This window comes from Galeopterus variegatus, unplaced genomic scaffold (assembly GCF_000696425.1).
Source record: "Galeopterus variegatus unplaced genomic scaffold, G_variegatus-3.0.2 Scaffold840, whole genome shotgun sequence".
Classification (NCBI taxonomy): Eukaryota; Metazoa; Chordata; class Mammalia; order Dermoptera; family Cynocephalidae; genus Galeopterus; species Galeopterus variegatus.
Window position 1 is genome coordinate 341,252 of NW_007726951.1, and position 16,700 is coordinate 357,951.

Here is a 16,700-nt window from a genome sequence, read left to right on the forward strand (position 1 = left end):
GAAGCTGTTTTGGGCCCTGGCACCCTTTCTTGGCATGAATGCTTCCCACAATGTAAATAAGTAGATACGGATGAGCAAGGGCGGAGAGTCCAGGGTCCCCACAAGTTCACGACCCCTTCCAATGCCAAGCCTGTGGTTCCTCACAGGCTGTCTGGAGCATGGTTTGAAAACCACCAGCCTGGAAGCTGTAGCATTCTCTAACTCTGTGAGCCTTAGTCATATTCACTCATGGTTTATCCTCACTACTCGAGCCACACAATTAGGACACATTGCTGAATTCCCACAGCAGCAAGAGGAGTTCAGAATCCTGTTTCAGAACTGAAAATTCAGTTTAGACAATTGCATATGTGTAACTCAATCCAAGAGGCAAAAAATGCAGAGATGCACTGTGATGCAGAATACACAAACCTTCCAGTGAAACCCATTAATGCGGTATGTGATAGAAGTACCAGATTTTGCTCTCAGTCATGTCTCAGAGAATTGGTTTGACAATCACTGCACTTTCATTTCCTTTCCTCACCCTATCTTAGGTCCAGTTTAAGGGGTTCTGGGACATTAGCTACTAGGTTGGATATCATTTTAGTGCACCTATAAAAAGAAAATGCCTTTAACATTATTTACATTGTCTAAAATACAGTCGTGTGTCACTTAACGATAGGGATATGTTCTGAGAAATGTGTCATTAGGCAATTTCATCATTTTGCAAATATCATACAGGGTACTTACCTAGACCTAGATGGTATAGCCTACTGTACCCCTAGGCTATATGGTACAGCCTATGGCTCTGAAGTTACAAACCTGCACAGCATGTCATTGTACTGAATACTGAAGGCAACTGTAATACAATGGTAAGTATTTATGTATCTGAACATAGAAAAGGTATAGTAAAAATACGGTATTACAATCTATGTGATCATCATCTTATATGTGGTCCACTGTTGACCAAATGTCATTACACGGCATATGACTGTATACCTCCTATTTAAAAACAACAAGAACACATCCAGAATTCTACAATTAGTATATAGATTCTATTTTGAGTTCTTATATCTAAAAGCTTACCGTTTCATTCGTTTAGAAATAAAATTTTAAGAATTACAAAAAAGTATATGCATTATAGAGAGAAAAAAAAGAAAAACATACTTATCTATTCTTAAATATTAAATTCCTTGGATGAAATGCCAAAAAACACAGGTTACAAAATGGCCTTTGAAGATCGAGATGTTGACAGATTCCAAAAGAACAAGTGGCATTAAACCATTCTTTAAACTTATAGCTACCTGCCAACTAGGGCTTTTAATCATGAAAGACTTATTGTGTTTAACATTCAATCTGCTGTATACATTCAACCGGTTTCCCCAACACTGCTCTTAGACGTAAGTTCAAGTTTGAGGAAACAGCTGAGATTTCCTACATCAGTATGCGATGTCTAAACAACTTCAGAGAAACTCTTTGTCCTGTATTAGAATGAACCTTGGGTGCGCTCCAGGACAAATTTTCGACAGGGCCATGATGAGGTATGCCATGTGAGCTACCCACAGTTTATCAAGCTACCGTAGTACACACAGGACTGTGCCTCCAGGAAACCTTTGCAACCTTCCCGTTGAGAGGTTTCACCAAGATCATTTGTCACTTAACGCGGCTCTTCCATTCTATATAATCTATGCTTCCCTTGAGCCCAGCAGCAAAGGAGAATGGAAACAAATACCTAATGGGCAGGAGTTCAATTCCATCAACAAGTCGGTACTTGGGACTAATTGATGGACTCAATTCACCTGTCTCTGGAGTTGACTGGAGTTGATCAGGGAGAGGGAAGCACATTCCAAGGAAGGGAACAAGGCAACTAAGGAACTAAGGTTTGGCTCAGACTAAAAGCTGGCCCGTCAGGAGTGGCAGGCCTGTGTCCATGAGTAGTTAGACACCAGCAGGGGCCTATATTCAGTGAGCATGCACCTGTACGGCCTTGCCAGTTGTTAAAATATTGCAATACTGCTATATCGGTTGTTAAATATTTTAAACAAATATCCCAGATACCAAATTACACAGAGTCCTGAAAAGGAGTCAGAGGAGCTCTGATTGGAGCTGGGAGGAAAGAAGAAATATATGATGATGTCTCAAAGGGATTTAAAAAGAAGAACGTGATGGATATGATGTTCCAGGAAGACCTTTCTGAAGGCAGTGGCTCTTCTGCCTTATCTCACGAGGAAGGGCAGAGGGGAAGAGGGTCATAATGCTGCTCCTGGTGAAAAGCTGTTGTTTACTCCACCAGCATTTCATGAGGAGTGGCTGGCTGGTAACTTTGTGACAGATGAACTCTGTTTATTGAGACATATACAGCCCAGCCTTATCTGCCTTTGTATACCCAGACTGAAATGACCAAGTCTTTTGGAGTTTTTCTAATACTCTCGGATTCTTATCAACACATTAGTTTCTAGGAAAGTGCTCTTAAGCCTCATGTTCTTTTCCACTAATACACTCCTTCAGGGCATAAACAGTGATATGGTAGTTGGGCACATAAGATAAGGACAGAGCAATGTACATGAGGTTCGATCACTGGCATCTGAGCAAGGGCAGGCTTGGTGCAGTGAGTGGGTAGTGGGGGTGGAGGCCACATGCCTAGGAATGAGGAATAATCATGAAATGAGGAAGTGGAAAGAAGGAGTGCAGGCAGCCCCTTCAAAAAGCCTGGTTGGGAAGAACAGGGCAGTGACAGGCTCGTAGCCAGAGGAGGCTGCAAGGTGAAGTGTGGGGTCCTTTAAAAAAGTTATGATTAGCTTGGGTTTACGTCCTCATAACCTGGCATTTGCAGTGGTCTTTGCCACCTCCTAAAACTGAGGCCACCCTTTTCTTGCCTATTACTTTTCTAGGGGTTAGAACTGTGATGCTGACTCCAACCATGAAGTGGAGACCTTGCACACTGTCTGCCACTTGCCTGGATTTCTGAGTACTCTCTCTCTGGTTTTCCTGTTCCAGGGCTATGCTCTGTTACTAGCGGGCTATTCCACTCCACCATTGTGGACCCCACTCCTCTTGCCAACTGTGTGTCTAGATTTTGACTAGAGATTTGGACAACTGGAATGATTTCACTGAATCCTAATGGTCAGCTCCTGGCTCCTATTTCATCCGAGGAACTAGGGGAGCCAGGTCCTAGGTTTACCCTTAGACCACTATTCCACTGTAAGCAATCTGCCATACTCTGCCAGCTCTTAAGATTGTCAACTATATTTTGAGCTAAGCACAAGATACATGAATATAGTGAACAGTGTGCCTAACTGAGTGAGTACCAGGGTGGGTATATGCAGAGTTACCTTGAACAACTACCCAGCTGGAAACCTTTGACTGTATTCACCAATCCCTGGAAGACAATTTCCTAGTGACACTCAGCAGCAAACAAACAAACCAAGAACATCAAATTGGCTTGGGAACTGGAAGTGTTAAGAATCTCAGATCAAATAGTATCAGCACAGAAAGAGGTCAGTGTAAAGGTAGGCATGTCTCTGAGCAAACAACAAATCCAGAGTTGTCAGAACTAGGTTAAAATGTCAGCAAAAGTCTTCTGAAGGCTGTAGGGGAGAGAATCACAACTACAGCTAACCTGTAACTGCAACTACCTATGAACATGCAGTGACAGGAAGGAAAATGGACTCAACTTATAAATGGAAAACAAAGAACCCAGGCCCCTGCACAATTGTGAGTAACTTCAGGTGGAAACTGGTCAGGTCAGAGTAAACCACGTTGGGCTAGGCAAGGACCTCCCTCAGAGTTGAGGAGTGTCCACCTCAAGTTCATTGCTTGGCAATGGCCAGATTTCCAGTGACAACCTTTCCTAATTGACTTTTGTAAGCAATCTCTCACAAAAGGTAGCTCTCGAATGTTTACAAAAAAAGTGATAGCCTTTCATACTATATAAAAGTCTCCTACTGAAGTTCCCCTGTGGCACATAAACCTGAGCACATTTACTTCTGCTTAGGATAAACTATTAGAGATGACATTATTAAGTAGCCTGGATGGCTGGTCTTCCACTTGATTTTAGTGTCATTCTTGCTCCCATCACAGCTGGAAGATAGCATTTTCACTTAGTTCTTGGGAAGCTTGGAGTGATTTGGTCCTTTTTTTCCTTTCTTTTTAGAACAAACCTAGTGAGCATTGCAAATAATAAATGGCATAACATACAGAAGTACTACAGAATGGCAGAATGCACAGCAAAATAAAAATCATTTTTAAATATTTAAGTCTGAATAAAATAGCATCAAAAACTTATTATTCCTCCCTAATCACCCCTTCCCTCAACCATGAGTTGTTTGCTCTGTCAAGCTAACAAAACTTACCTAAATTTATTTCTGGCAGTTCCTTGTTTCAGTGGTATCATCCTCTTGGTTATTTCCCAGGTTATTTCTTTTTTTGTTGTTCTTGATAAAAATGTGATTTGAAACACTGCCTTTAGGTTCTCCCCAGCTCTATCACTTACTAAGTGACATAAGGCAAGTTTCCTAATTTTGCCAAGCCTCGGTCTCCTCATTCATAAAATGGGAATGATTTCCACTTCACAGGTTTGTAAGAACTTAAATAATAAGAACTAAAAGTGGTAAATGTTTGTAATATACTTAGCATGGAGCCGACAGCACAAAACCTGACAAGCAGTAAGTTCTCCATAAATGGGAGTGATCATTATTAATGTATTCTGAAATATCCCAGTGTCTAGACATGTAGAGAAAAATGATCATACACTGAACCTCCCTTGGGGTGGTAGATGCAAACCAACGGAAGTGTCTTAAACATGTTTAGTAGAGAATAGAGATCACTTCTGCTTGGATAATCAGAGCTGGCCATGCAGGAAAGTAAGATGGACTCTAAGGAATGGTTACCTGGAAAGGTCAAGTTGGAGGTGTGGAGAGGGGAGTGTGAGAATGTGTGCAGGTGGGAAACAAATAGGATGCATTTCTGGGACACCAAAGAGGCATATGCCCCAAAATTTCTCTTCTACTTGCCCACTAACTCCTGAAATTTCACCATTCTTGTAGGTGAAGGCTAGGTACTTTTAAAAGAACACCTGCCTAGAAAAGCTAACATTTGAAGCTACGGTCATTCATTTGTATTTTAGTCTGAGTAAGTCCCAGATTGGTTTTTGAGAGATTTTGGTAGGAGACACATGAAAGCACTGGTCACCTGAGAAATAGGGAGAAGGAGGAGAGAAAGTGAGAAGTACTGGGACATCAAATGGCACAGGCACAGAGCTCCTGTTTGTGTGGTGCATGTTACATAAGTTTTCTAACTCGACAGAAATGGTACAGAGTTTATACCACTGCAGAACTGTTTATGACTTGCGTTGTACACATTAAACGATTGATGGTTCTGCCATGTCTCCTTCAGTCACACATTTTGACTTTCCTTCTGGGGAGCAGAGCAAATCTGACAATTCCTCTTCCAACACTGATCATGCTAAGGAGCTAAATTTGGGCTTCACCTAATTCAGTGCTGCCTATGACTCCCACTGCTTTCACACGGAACATCTCAAAGTTACCCATACCAGCCTAAAGCTAGGTAAGGGGGGCGTGGGGAGAATGGAGACTTGCTATGTTGTTATCAACTTCAGCCCTAAATCCGTACAGGAGTATCTCTTAATGAAATAAAACAGCAGTTAACATTCACTCATTCATTCATTCATATAGTGAGTACTTGCTATACGGGAATTCACTTTCTAGTGGGAGGAGACAAACGAATAAATTAACAATCAAATATGTCAGGAGCCTAAGGAGCTAAGTGCTATGGAGAAGAATAAAGTCAGGAAGGACATGACTAAGGAGTGTCAGCAGGAGGCAAAGGTGGGCCTCCCTGAAGGATGGGTGTGCTGGGCAGTAGAGGACACCTGGCGTGGCAGAGGCACAGCTAGGAGCCTGGTGGGGCTGGAGTCCAGCAAGGGAGGGGAGAATGCCAGGAGATGAGGTCAGAGAAGCAGCAGGGTGCAGAGCCCAGAGATTATGGACACCTCAGTAAGCACTTAGGCTTTTGCTCTGAGTCAGATGAGAAGCCACAGTGGGTTTGTTCTGAGGAGTAACATGATCTGATTTATATTCTAAAAGGATCCTTCTGGTTGCTGCGTTGAGAAGAGCCTGTCGGGGGATAAGGGCAGATGTGGAAAAGCTAATTAGGAGATTGTAATAATAATCCAGAAGAGAGATGATAGTGGCTTGGACCAGGGTGGTGGTAGTGGAAATGGCAAAGACTGTTTAGAGTCCAGATTTATTCTAATAGTAGAGTTGACAAGATTTGCTGAGGAGCTGGATGTGAGGTTTAAGAGAAAGAGAGAAATTGAGGACAACTCCTAGATTTTTGCTAAGTGAACAGAAGGATAGAAATGCTTTTTTGAGATGGGAAAGCCTCAAAGAACAGATGGGGGAAGGTTGGGGAGGAGGTAGAAGAACTATGAATTTTTTTTTTAGAATATGTTGGGTTTAATAAGTTTAATATACCTGTACCACCCAGGCACCAAAAAAAAAAAAAGTCTAGGATAAATCAAGTGACGATGTCAACATACAGATGGACTAAATGTCAGGCCACACTGGAGGTAGAAATTTGGAACTGAGCAGAGTACTAAGCGCATCTGAAGCCACCAGACTTTGACCTTAAAGGTCACAGACTCAGGGAGTGAGTGATAACAAAAAGAGATTTGAGGACTTGGCCCTGGGGTTTCCAACATTAAAAGGTTGGAGCGATAAGAAGGAGCAGCAAAGGACACTGAGAACAAATAGCCAGTAAAGTAAGGAGAGAACCATGAGGGGCTGCTTCCAAGAAGCCCAGAGAACAAAGGATTCAAGAAGGAAAAAGTAAACTGTGTAAATGCTGCTGATAGATCAAGAAGGATAGGGTTTGAGAAGTGACCTTTGTATTTAACAATGTGGAGGTCACTGGGACCTTAACAAGAGCTATTTCCATGGGATAGAAGCCAGGTTGGAGGGTTTTAGGAGGAATTGAGAAGAGAGGAATTGGAGACAGCAGAATCAGATAACATCTTTCCTGTATAAGAGAACAGGAAAAACAGGACTATAACTAGAGGGAGATCTGGGGTCAAGGGTGGGTATTTTTTTGAAGATGGGAGCATGTTTGTATGATCATGTGAATGATCAGCAGAACAGGGACTGATGAGGAGGAGATTGCCAGAGATCTAGTGTGGAAGCAGAGGATAGGACAGGAATGGGTCTTCCACAGGAACAGGGGGAAGGACGTACGTGCATATGGAATGGAGAATGTGAACACTCTCTTCGATTGCTTCTGCTTTCTTGATGAAAGAAACATGGTCATCAACTGGGAGAGGTTGAAGGAGGAGGTAATAGAGGCTTGCAGAGAGAGGAGAAGATACGAAACAATCATCTGGGAGCGTGGGAGAGGGCGCACACTAGGAAAACAGTATGTGATGGAGGGGCAGCACAAAGGATCCACTTGAGGTGGGAGATCATGAATTTAAATGAGTCTGGTCAGCATGTGCTATGGACTGGATGTCTGTGTTTGCCCCCTCAACCTCAAGTTCATATATTAAAGCCCTAATTCCCCATGTGATGGCATTTGGAGGTGGAACCTTTGGGAAATAATCAGGTCTTGAGGTAATCAGGTCATGATGGGATCAGTGCCCTTAGAAAAGACACAAGAGAGAAGATCTCTCCCAGCCATGTGTGAATACAGCAAGAAGGCAGCTGTCTACAAATAAGAAAGGGGCCCCTCACCAGACACTGAATCTGGCAGCACTTTGATCATGGACTTCCCAGCCTCCAGAACTGTGAGAAATAAATGTTTGTTATTCAAGCCACGCAGAACACAGTATTTGTTACAGCAGCCTGAGCTGCCTGAGACAGCGTAGTGGTGTGTTGAACAGCCAGCTGATGAAGAGCTGGGTTTCAGGCACTGTGCCTCAGGTGTTACCTCATACATCCTATGACCACCCTTCATGAGTGGATGTTATTATCTTCATTTTACCAAAGACAAAACCAGCACAGGGCAGCCAAGTGCCTTACCAGAGGTCAAACCACAACAGGAAAAGCAGAACCAGAATCAAACCAGATAGTCTGACTCAGCACAACCATCACCAATACCGCATAAAATGGTTGTCTTAGCATTTGAGTACTTCTTCCCATGTTTAGATCTTTATTTATTTATTTTTTCCAGTGGCTGGCCAGTATGGGAATCCGAATCCTTGACCTTGGTGTTACCAACACCACGCTCTAACCAGCCCTCCATGTTTAGAACTTTATAAGGGTTTCCAAAAGAACCCTCTTGGCATGAAATGTCTAGATTTTTAACAAATACTCCAACATAAATAGTTCAACATGCTTCTCATTTTTTGAATCAACCAAATTCCAATTGTTAACAGTTACTTTCCTATGGATTATTCAGCCAGCAGGCAATAAAAAATAAAAACTGGATCCACACTGAATTCTCTATAAAAATAGAGCCATCGCCCCAAAGTAGTTTAACAGACCAAGACTTCTAAGGTTCTGTTCAAATGAATCCATTCACTCATTCCAGGAAATGCTGTCAACAACCAGAGCTGATGAACAAAATCATTTTGGGGGGATGGAAAGCAATGTCCAGGCAGTAGAATAGAAGGAAGAAGAGAGAAGGTTAAAAGAACTAAGATGTTAAGTCTGTAAAGAAAAAGGATATGGAAGGACCTAATTCCTGGTCAGGAACTAAATTAAACAGGAGGCTTACTGTCCTGATTATTCTATGTCCTAAAAATGAGAGAAGGTTAAAAGAACTAAGATGTTAAGTCTGTAAAGAAAAAGGATATGGAAGGACCTAATTCCTGGTCAGGAACTAAATTAAACAGGAGGCTTACTGTCCTGATTATTCTATGTCCTAAAAATCAGAACAGAATCACAAAGGAGTTTTAAAGTATTTTTTTCATAGAATACTTGAAGACAGTGACAGGTACACGCCCTAACTACTGCTGTCACTGAATTCATCATCACTGAAGCCTACATTTTCTTAGTGTCCAATGATTTATCTTTAAAAATGTATATTTGGATTTCTTAATATTAATAACAACAACAACACGGACTGAGCACCCACATATGGCAAACACCATGGTAAGTACTTTACATTGTTCCCTGAGTTAAATCTACTCCATGAGGCAAGCATTCCAGTCACCATTTTTTTTTTTTTAGGTGGCTGGCCAGTATGGGGAACCAAACCCTTAACCTTGGTGTTACAAGGCTGCAATATAACCAACTGAGCTAACCGGCCAGCCCCAATTGCCATTTTGTAGATGACTCCGGAGCTCAGAGGGGCTAAGAAACATGCCCCAAGTCACAAAGCCAGTGAGTAGCAGAGCTGAACTTTGAATCCAGGTCTGGAAGTCCCTCCAGACCTGGACTGGGTAATGAATGGGAAAGAGATGGGCTTTGCACCCAGAGATGGTCATTACCCATATCAGGGAATTATCTATTAGGCTTAAATAATAGACTCTTTGGCAATTCAGTCAGGAAAACTTGAAGAAAAGTCGTTACTTAAATTCAGAGTATACTTCATAAGAAGAATATTCTAATGAGGAAGTCTCCATTATTACTATTCATAATACATAACAGGCCCACATTGCTATTTTCTGAACTTTTTAAACAACAAAACAGAAAAGAATTCCACTCCTTGTTGAACCAAGTGTTCCCCTGCCTCTGAATGCATTTGGATGTAGATCAGAAAGGAACCTAAGATAAAAAAGATCTCCAGGAAACAGCTCCTTATTACTGTTACACCAAGGAGGCTGTCCTTTGAAGTCCCTCCCCACAGCTTCGCTTAGGTAAGATGTTTTTCTACCTAATGCAATGTAATCATTCCTTGGAGATCTGCTTTTGGACGAGAGAGAAACTACCACACACCTAGACATCTGCTAGTTGTTGTTTTGGGTTTTTTTTAATGTTAGTTTGTTTTAAATTCTGCTTATTACCTGGATCCACATCAGAAGAGCAAGGAAAAGAATGGAATTCTCCAGAACTGAGAGCCTCGCTGTTGGCCTCTGGGCTGGGTCTCTGCAGCACATAATCTCTTATATCACACATGGATGGCAGGTCCAAAGCGCTGTCCTCTTCTTCCTGGCTGCCTGGAGTGGCTTCCTCGGCTGCCATAGACCTGCCACAGAAAAAATATAACTATTCAATACATAAGACACTGCATAGCAAAAGCTTCCATTAGAGCTCGAAGAATCTTAAAGATCGAACAACAGTAAAACCAGAATAATTTATTTTCCTATTATTAATGGTCTTCCTTATCTTTACTTCAAACCCAGTATTCATCTACTGTGTTTTCTTCATCATGAGAAAGAAATACTCTCAGCAGAAAGAAAGCATTAACAATTGCAGCTGGAAAATAAAGTGCATGTCTGAAAAGGGAAAGGTTCAATCATAGCACACTCTGCCCCACCCCAGTGAAATACTGTGTAGTACTACCATCCAAGCGCTACAAGAATACAAGGGGAAATATTCATCATATGTTAAATGTAAAAAGGTTTTAAAACAATAGGCAGGGTTTGATCCAGATTTTATAAAATAAAATATTGTGTGTAGGAAATGTGTGTGTATAAAATACAGAGACAAAAAGCTAGGGAAAAAATGTCTGGAAGGGTATGTCCCAAATTAATTTTGGTGGTTATCAGGGTAGTGTGATTACAGGTGATTTGCATTTTCCTCTCTGGCCTACTCAAACATGCATTCTGTCAATTATTTAACATGCCAGGCCTGGTGCCAGGCCTAGGGACAAAAAGGTGAATGTCATGTGCCCTTCCTTCATTGTCTGGAGTGATCCAAACACAGAGACATATCATATTAACACAGAGAGTCAAGTCAAAGAAGAGCCCAGAGAGGTGCAGTAGGCTTTCTGGAGAAGGTTATCCCCAAGCGTGGGCAGGTCAGCCATGGCCAGAGGAAAGCCTGAACTTGAGAAGAACCAGCTTGAGCAACCACAAGAGGAATGGAATGTCAGGAGTTTAAAGTGAAGGTCAAGGATTGATTACACACTAAGTAACTGTGGAGGGACAAACCCTGTGGTCTCAGCTGGATGGCCAATCCCTCCTTCTCCTGCACCTGCTCTGGGAGGGAGAGCAAGGCTTGCAGGCTGTCAGCAACTTGGATACAAAAACTCTTTAGCTGAGCTCTGGAGACCTAGAAGGTGGCTCACTAGATTCAGTGTTTAGACATTTCTTGTTTAAAACTAGGTGTTTCCTATCCCTCCTGGGTCTATGTCTACCAGTGGGGCGCTGAATCCTCTGCTAAAAGGCTCTTTCTGCACATCCAGGCTTGCTCACCTCTCCACAAAATAACTACAGGCCTAGGGAAATCCTGGATCCTCTGCTTCTCAGTCTCATAAGTTGCCGTCATCAGTAAAACTCGTGATGGCCAGTACCAGGGGTCAGGAATGCCACGGGCCACCGTGCACCATGCAGAAAAATTACACGGTCAGATTTGCAGATTTGGTGGCAGGATAGCAGGTGGATTTTCAGGGATTAAGCCCAGTGGCAGGCAATCTCATGAACAACAAGAATTCATTCATCTGCAGTGGTCTAGGTGAGAGAGAAAGAGCTTATGAACTAGGTCAGTGTCCTAGGGATCAAAAGTAGGGGAGAGATTAAGAATCTATTTAGGAACTAAAATAAGAGTAGAAATTAATAACTGAATGGAGGAAGTTGTTAAAGAGGAGTTCAAAGTCAACAAGCAGAGAGAGTTTTGGTGGGCTGTATTATTAACTGAGTTAGAGAAGTCAGGAGAGGCCCGGGCCATCTTGGCAGCTTCTATTGGTTGGGGACCATCCTGCACCTAAGGCAGGAAGATGGTGGCTGCAAAGAAGATGAAAAAGTCACTGTAGTTGATCAACTCTAGACTACAGCTTGTTATGAAAAGCGGAAAGTACATGCTGGGGTACAAGCAGACTCTGAAGATGATCAGCCAAGGAAAAGTGAAATTGGTCGTTCTCGTCAACAACTGCCCAGCTCTGAGGAAATCTGAAATAGAGTACTATGCCATGTTAGCCAAAACTGGAGTCCATCACTACAATGGCAATAATACTGAGTTGGGCACAGCATGTGGGAAATACTACAGAGTATGCACCCTGGCTACCATTGATCCAGGTGATTCTGATATCATTAGAAGCATGCCAGAACGCACTAGTGAAAAGTAAGCCATGCAAAATCTTTCTTTAATAAAACTTGCCAGAGCTTGTGTTTTTTTTAAAAAAAAAAGAGAGAGAGGGCCGGCCCGTGGCTCACTTGGGAGAGTGCGGTGCTGATAACACCAAGGCCCCGGGTTTGGATCCCATATAGGGATGGCCGGTTCGCTCACTGGCTGAGCTTGGTGCTGACAACACCAAGCCAAGGGTTAAGATCCCCTTACCCGTCATCTTTAAAAAAAAAAAAAAAAAAAAAAAAAAAAGAGAGAGAGAGAGAGAAGTCAGGAGAAGAAATAGGTTGGGGAGGAGGCAATATTCCGAATTATGAAATACTATGCAGCTATCAAGATGACAGAACTTAAAAGATCTCAAAGACGTATGCTTGAATGAAGAAAGCCATTTCAGAATAACATGAGCTGCATAATAAGGGTAGTTCATATTTTCTGAGTGCTTCTTAGATGCCAGGCATTGTGCTAAGAGCTTTATCTGCAGTAATCCTATGAGGCAGGTAATACTATTATTACTACCCTCATTGACAGTGAGACCCAGACACAGAGAAAAAAGTAGCTTCCCCAAGGAAACAAATCTAGAAAGCAGCCGAGTTAGGAGGAATCCAGCTTAAAGTCCTAGCCTACTGTGTCCGCACAGTCTCAGTGCAGCAGCCTAAGCTAGCACCTGATTAAGCAAAGATAGGAGGTAGATAAAAACAAATCAACAGTGAGGCCTGGCGAGGTCTGTGTTTCAGGACACCCGGTCACATGCTGTTGTGAATATTCGCTCAGGCAAAGAGTGAGCCAAGATATCAGCTGATTGCTTCTGAAAGGAGTGGAATGACCAAGGTTCCCAAAGAAGCAAGAACATCCTGTCTTTTCACATGTGCTATATTAGCCAATTGAGCCTAAGTTTCAGCAAACACCTCTGCAGCAACTTTGGCTCCCCCTTCTCCCCTCAAGTTACCTAACATTCTGCTCTGGAGGTTTCTGGAAGGGAACAAACAAGTCAATGAATAATATCAGCATGTTCTGCCTGCCTGCAAAAGTACCTTGAAAACCATCAGGGCTGGCTGGTTAGCTCAGTTGTTTAGTGCACAGTGTCACAACACTGAGGTCAAGGGTTTGGATCCTGTACCAGCCAGGTGCAAAATAAATAAATAAATAAATAAGAAAAGAAAGAAATCAACCATCAGCTGAAGGTGTAATTAATGACACAAAATGAATCCTTCTTGAAAACAAATAGCACATTGGTGTGATACCTTTCTTTTATTTGCTTTTAGAATCACTTATATTAAATGCCAAATATACTCCAAACTGGGCATTGGACCAAAGAAAGGAAAAAAATCCTTACTGAAAGCCAGAATCCTTTTTATAATAAAATAAGTATTTGTGCATGTAAAATACATTATTTGGGACTCAGTGAATTCGTACAGGAAAAAGCAAGAAACGGGTTACATACGAAACCCTTCTTGTGGTCTCAAACAACCTGGGCTAGTATATAGTATGTAATGATTATCGTTTGCCTCAAACCTTTTGACACGTAGTTCAACTTTCTTCCCTCAGAAGTGATTTTTCTCTCTTAGAAGTGTTTTATCAGTTGGTTAGAGTGCAGTGTTATATAACACCAAGGTCAAGGGTTTGGATCCCTATACTGGCCAGCCACCAAAAAAAAAAAAAAAAAAAAAAAAAAAAAAAAAAAAAAAAGTGCTTTAATTACACAATCTAAATATTCTTTCCAATACTGGAGAGTCTAGGATGCCCTGGGATAGCAGGCACAAGAAGTCTCTAAGTACATAAAAACCTGTTTACCAGGAGGAGGCAGCCAGTCTTCTATTACTCCACAGATTCTTACAGACTTACAAATACAAGTCGATCAGGGTCCACATGTAAAAAGTGATTTAACTTCATTTACTTTTTTTCAATTAAGGTACTTCCCTCCCAATATTTTACATGAAAATGTTCAAACATAAAGAAAAGTACTTTTTTTCAATTAAGGTACTTCCCTCCCAATATTTTACATGAAAATGTTCAAACATAAAGAAAAGTAGAAAGAGTGCTGTCCAGTTAGCTCAGTTGGTTAGAGTATGGTGTTATAACACCAAGGTCAGGGGTTCAGATCCCCATACTGGCCAGCCACTAAAAAATAAATAAATAAATAAATATATATATATATAAAATATACATATATATATTATATATATGGCGAGAAAAGTGGAACGAATTATGCAACAAGCATCCATATAGCTACCATCTAGACTCCCCAATTAACATTTTACTATGATTTTTACTATGATTTGCTTCATCACATAACTATCCATCTATCCAATTGTCTGTTTTTTCTGTTTCTCAATCCATCTTAATTCTTTGATAAATATTTCCATTCAAATCTTAATGGAAACTTCTGAGCTGGGGTGTGATACGATCAATTTGCATCTTCAAACCCTCACTCTGTCAGCTGAGTGTAGCATGAATTGGAGGACCCTGCACATCCCTGGAGTTAGAGAGGCCCAGATTAGAATCCCTGCTGTCACTTTTTAGCTGTGTCACCGTGGGCAAGTCATTTAACCTGTTTCCTCATCTATAAAAATGACCTGACGAGGATAGTTACCTCGTAGGGTTGTCATGAGAATTATATGAAGTTAATGCATTAAAATATTTGTACAGTTTCCATGGCTTAGTAATGGCTAGCTCCAATAGTGAAATAGTAATACTTTATTTATTATTTTTTAAATAAAGAAAAATGATTTATTGATAGTCAACTAAGTTACTCAAAAACGTTTAAATATATTTGGAACAATTTAGGTATGTGCAAATACTCTTGTAAGTTTTACGAAATTCAAAAGTAGCTTAAGAATGTCTGATAAGAATTTAGCTCCTGAACTGAGATTTTTATTTTTAATTTTTTTTTGCATTTTATTCATTATTTTTAAAATTTTATTTATTTATTTATTTTTAATTGGTTATGAATATTCATTGACACAAAGCTGATTGTCACCCTTCGTGCCCATGATGTGGGGGCTGGATTCATACTGGCAGCATACCCATTACCACAAATTGCATTTGTACCCTGTGTCCCCTACCCGATTACCCCCAACATCCCTCTCCCTCCCCCTTTCTCCCCAACTCCTTTTTGTAGCCCAAGGAATGTTCTCTCCCTCTGCAAGTCCAATGCGCTACTGTGGTCTTTCTTTCCTTCAATCTTTCTCTCTTAGCTCCCACATATGAGTGAGTACATGTGGTATTTATCCCTCTGTGCTTTGCTTATTTCACTCAACATAAGTTTCTCCAGGCTCATCCATGTTGTTGCAAATGGGAGAATTTCATTCTTTATGGCAAAGTAGAATTCCATGGTATATATATATATATATATATATATATAGTTTCCTTATCCAATCATCCATCGATGGACATTTAAGTTGGTTCCATATCTTGGCTATTGTAAACAGAGTTGCAATAAACATGGGAGTGCAGATATCCCTTCCACACGATGATTTCCATTCCTCTGGGTATATACCCAGAAGCGGGATTGCTGGATCATATGGAAGATCTATCTGTAGTTGTTTGAGAAAACTCCATACTGTTTTCCATAGTGGTTGTACTAATTTACAGTCCCACCAACAGTGTAGGAGCATTCCCTTCTCTCCCTACCCTCGCCAGCATTTGTTATTCACCGTCTTTTTGACTATAGCCAGTCTAACTGGGGTGAGGAGGTATCTCAATGTGGTTTTAATTTGCATTTCCCTGATGACTAGTGATGTCGAGCATTTTTTCATGTACCTTTTGGCCATTTGTATGTCTTCCTTTGAAAAATGTCTATTCAGCTGCTTTGTCCAGTTATTAACTGGGTTACTTGGTTTTTTACTGTGTAATTGCTTGAGTTCTTTGTATATTCTGGATATTAATCCCTTGTCGGATGCATCGTTAGCAAAAATTTTCTCCCACTCTGTAGGTGGTTGTTTCACTCTGTTGATTGTTTTCTTTGCTGTGCAGAGCAGCTTTTTGGTTTGATATAGTCCCATTTATTTTTTCTTTTACTGCTTGTGCTTTCAGGCTCTTGTTCATAAAGTCTGTGCCCAGACCTTGTTGCTGAAGTGTCTCACCTATGTTTTCCCTTAGCAATGTTACAGTTTTAGGTCTTTACACTTAAGTCTTTGATCCATTTTGAGATGATTTTAGTGTATGGTGAGAGGTGCATATGTAGTTTCATTCTTCTGTTTAAAAAACATTACAGGCCTCTATCTTCCCAGCCTACCTTTAGTCCATTTGTCTCTCTTTCCTATCCAGTAGCCATCTTGCTTCTTTCATCTTTTTACAGTATAGTCTATGGTTCATATTTTTTTTAATACCCTAAAATCCCCTCCATTGCCCCCCCCTTTTTTGGGGCAGCTGACCAGTACAGGGATCCAAACCCTAAACACTGGTGTTATTAGCACCACGTTCTACCAAGTAAGCTAACTACAGCCCCACCTGCCCATTTTGTCTTTTCATCACACCCCTTTGGCAAATCCCAGCCCCCCAACCTCAGCTTTAGATGCCACCCTCTGAACCTTTCTAGATGCCTTC

The 16,700-nt window shown here is 41.2% G+C and overlaps 1 protein-coding gene across 1 annotated transcript in view; it reads right to left on the reverse strand.

Annotated features, from left to right (window-relative positions):
- Positions 1-16,700, reverse strand: part of LOC103590570 (chromosome unknown open reading frame, human C20orf196) — a 93,926-nt gene that overhangs the window by 73,072 nt on the left and 4,154 nt on the right. The window contains exon 2 of the mRNA XM_008572825.1: positions 9,935-10,116. Coding sequence (XP_008571047.1) covers positions 9,935-10,116 — 182 coding nt within the window. The remainder of the gene's footprint in view (positions 1-9,934; positions 10,117-16,700) is intronic.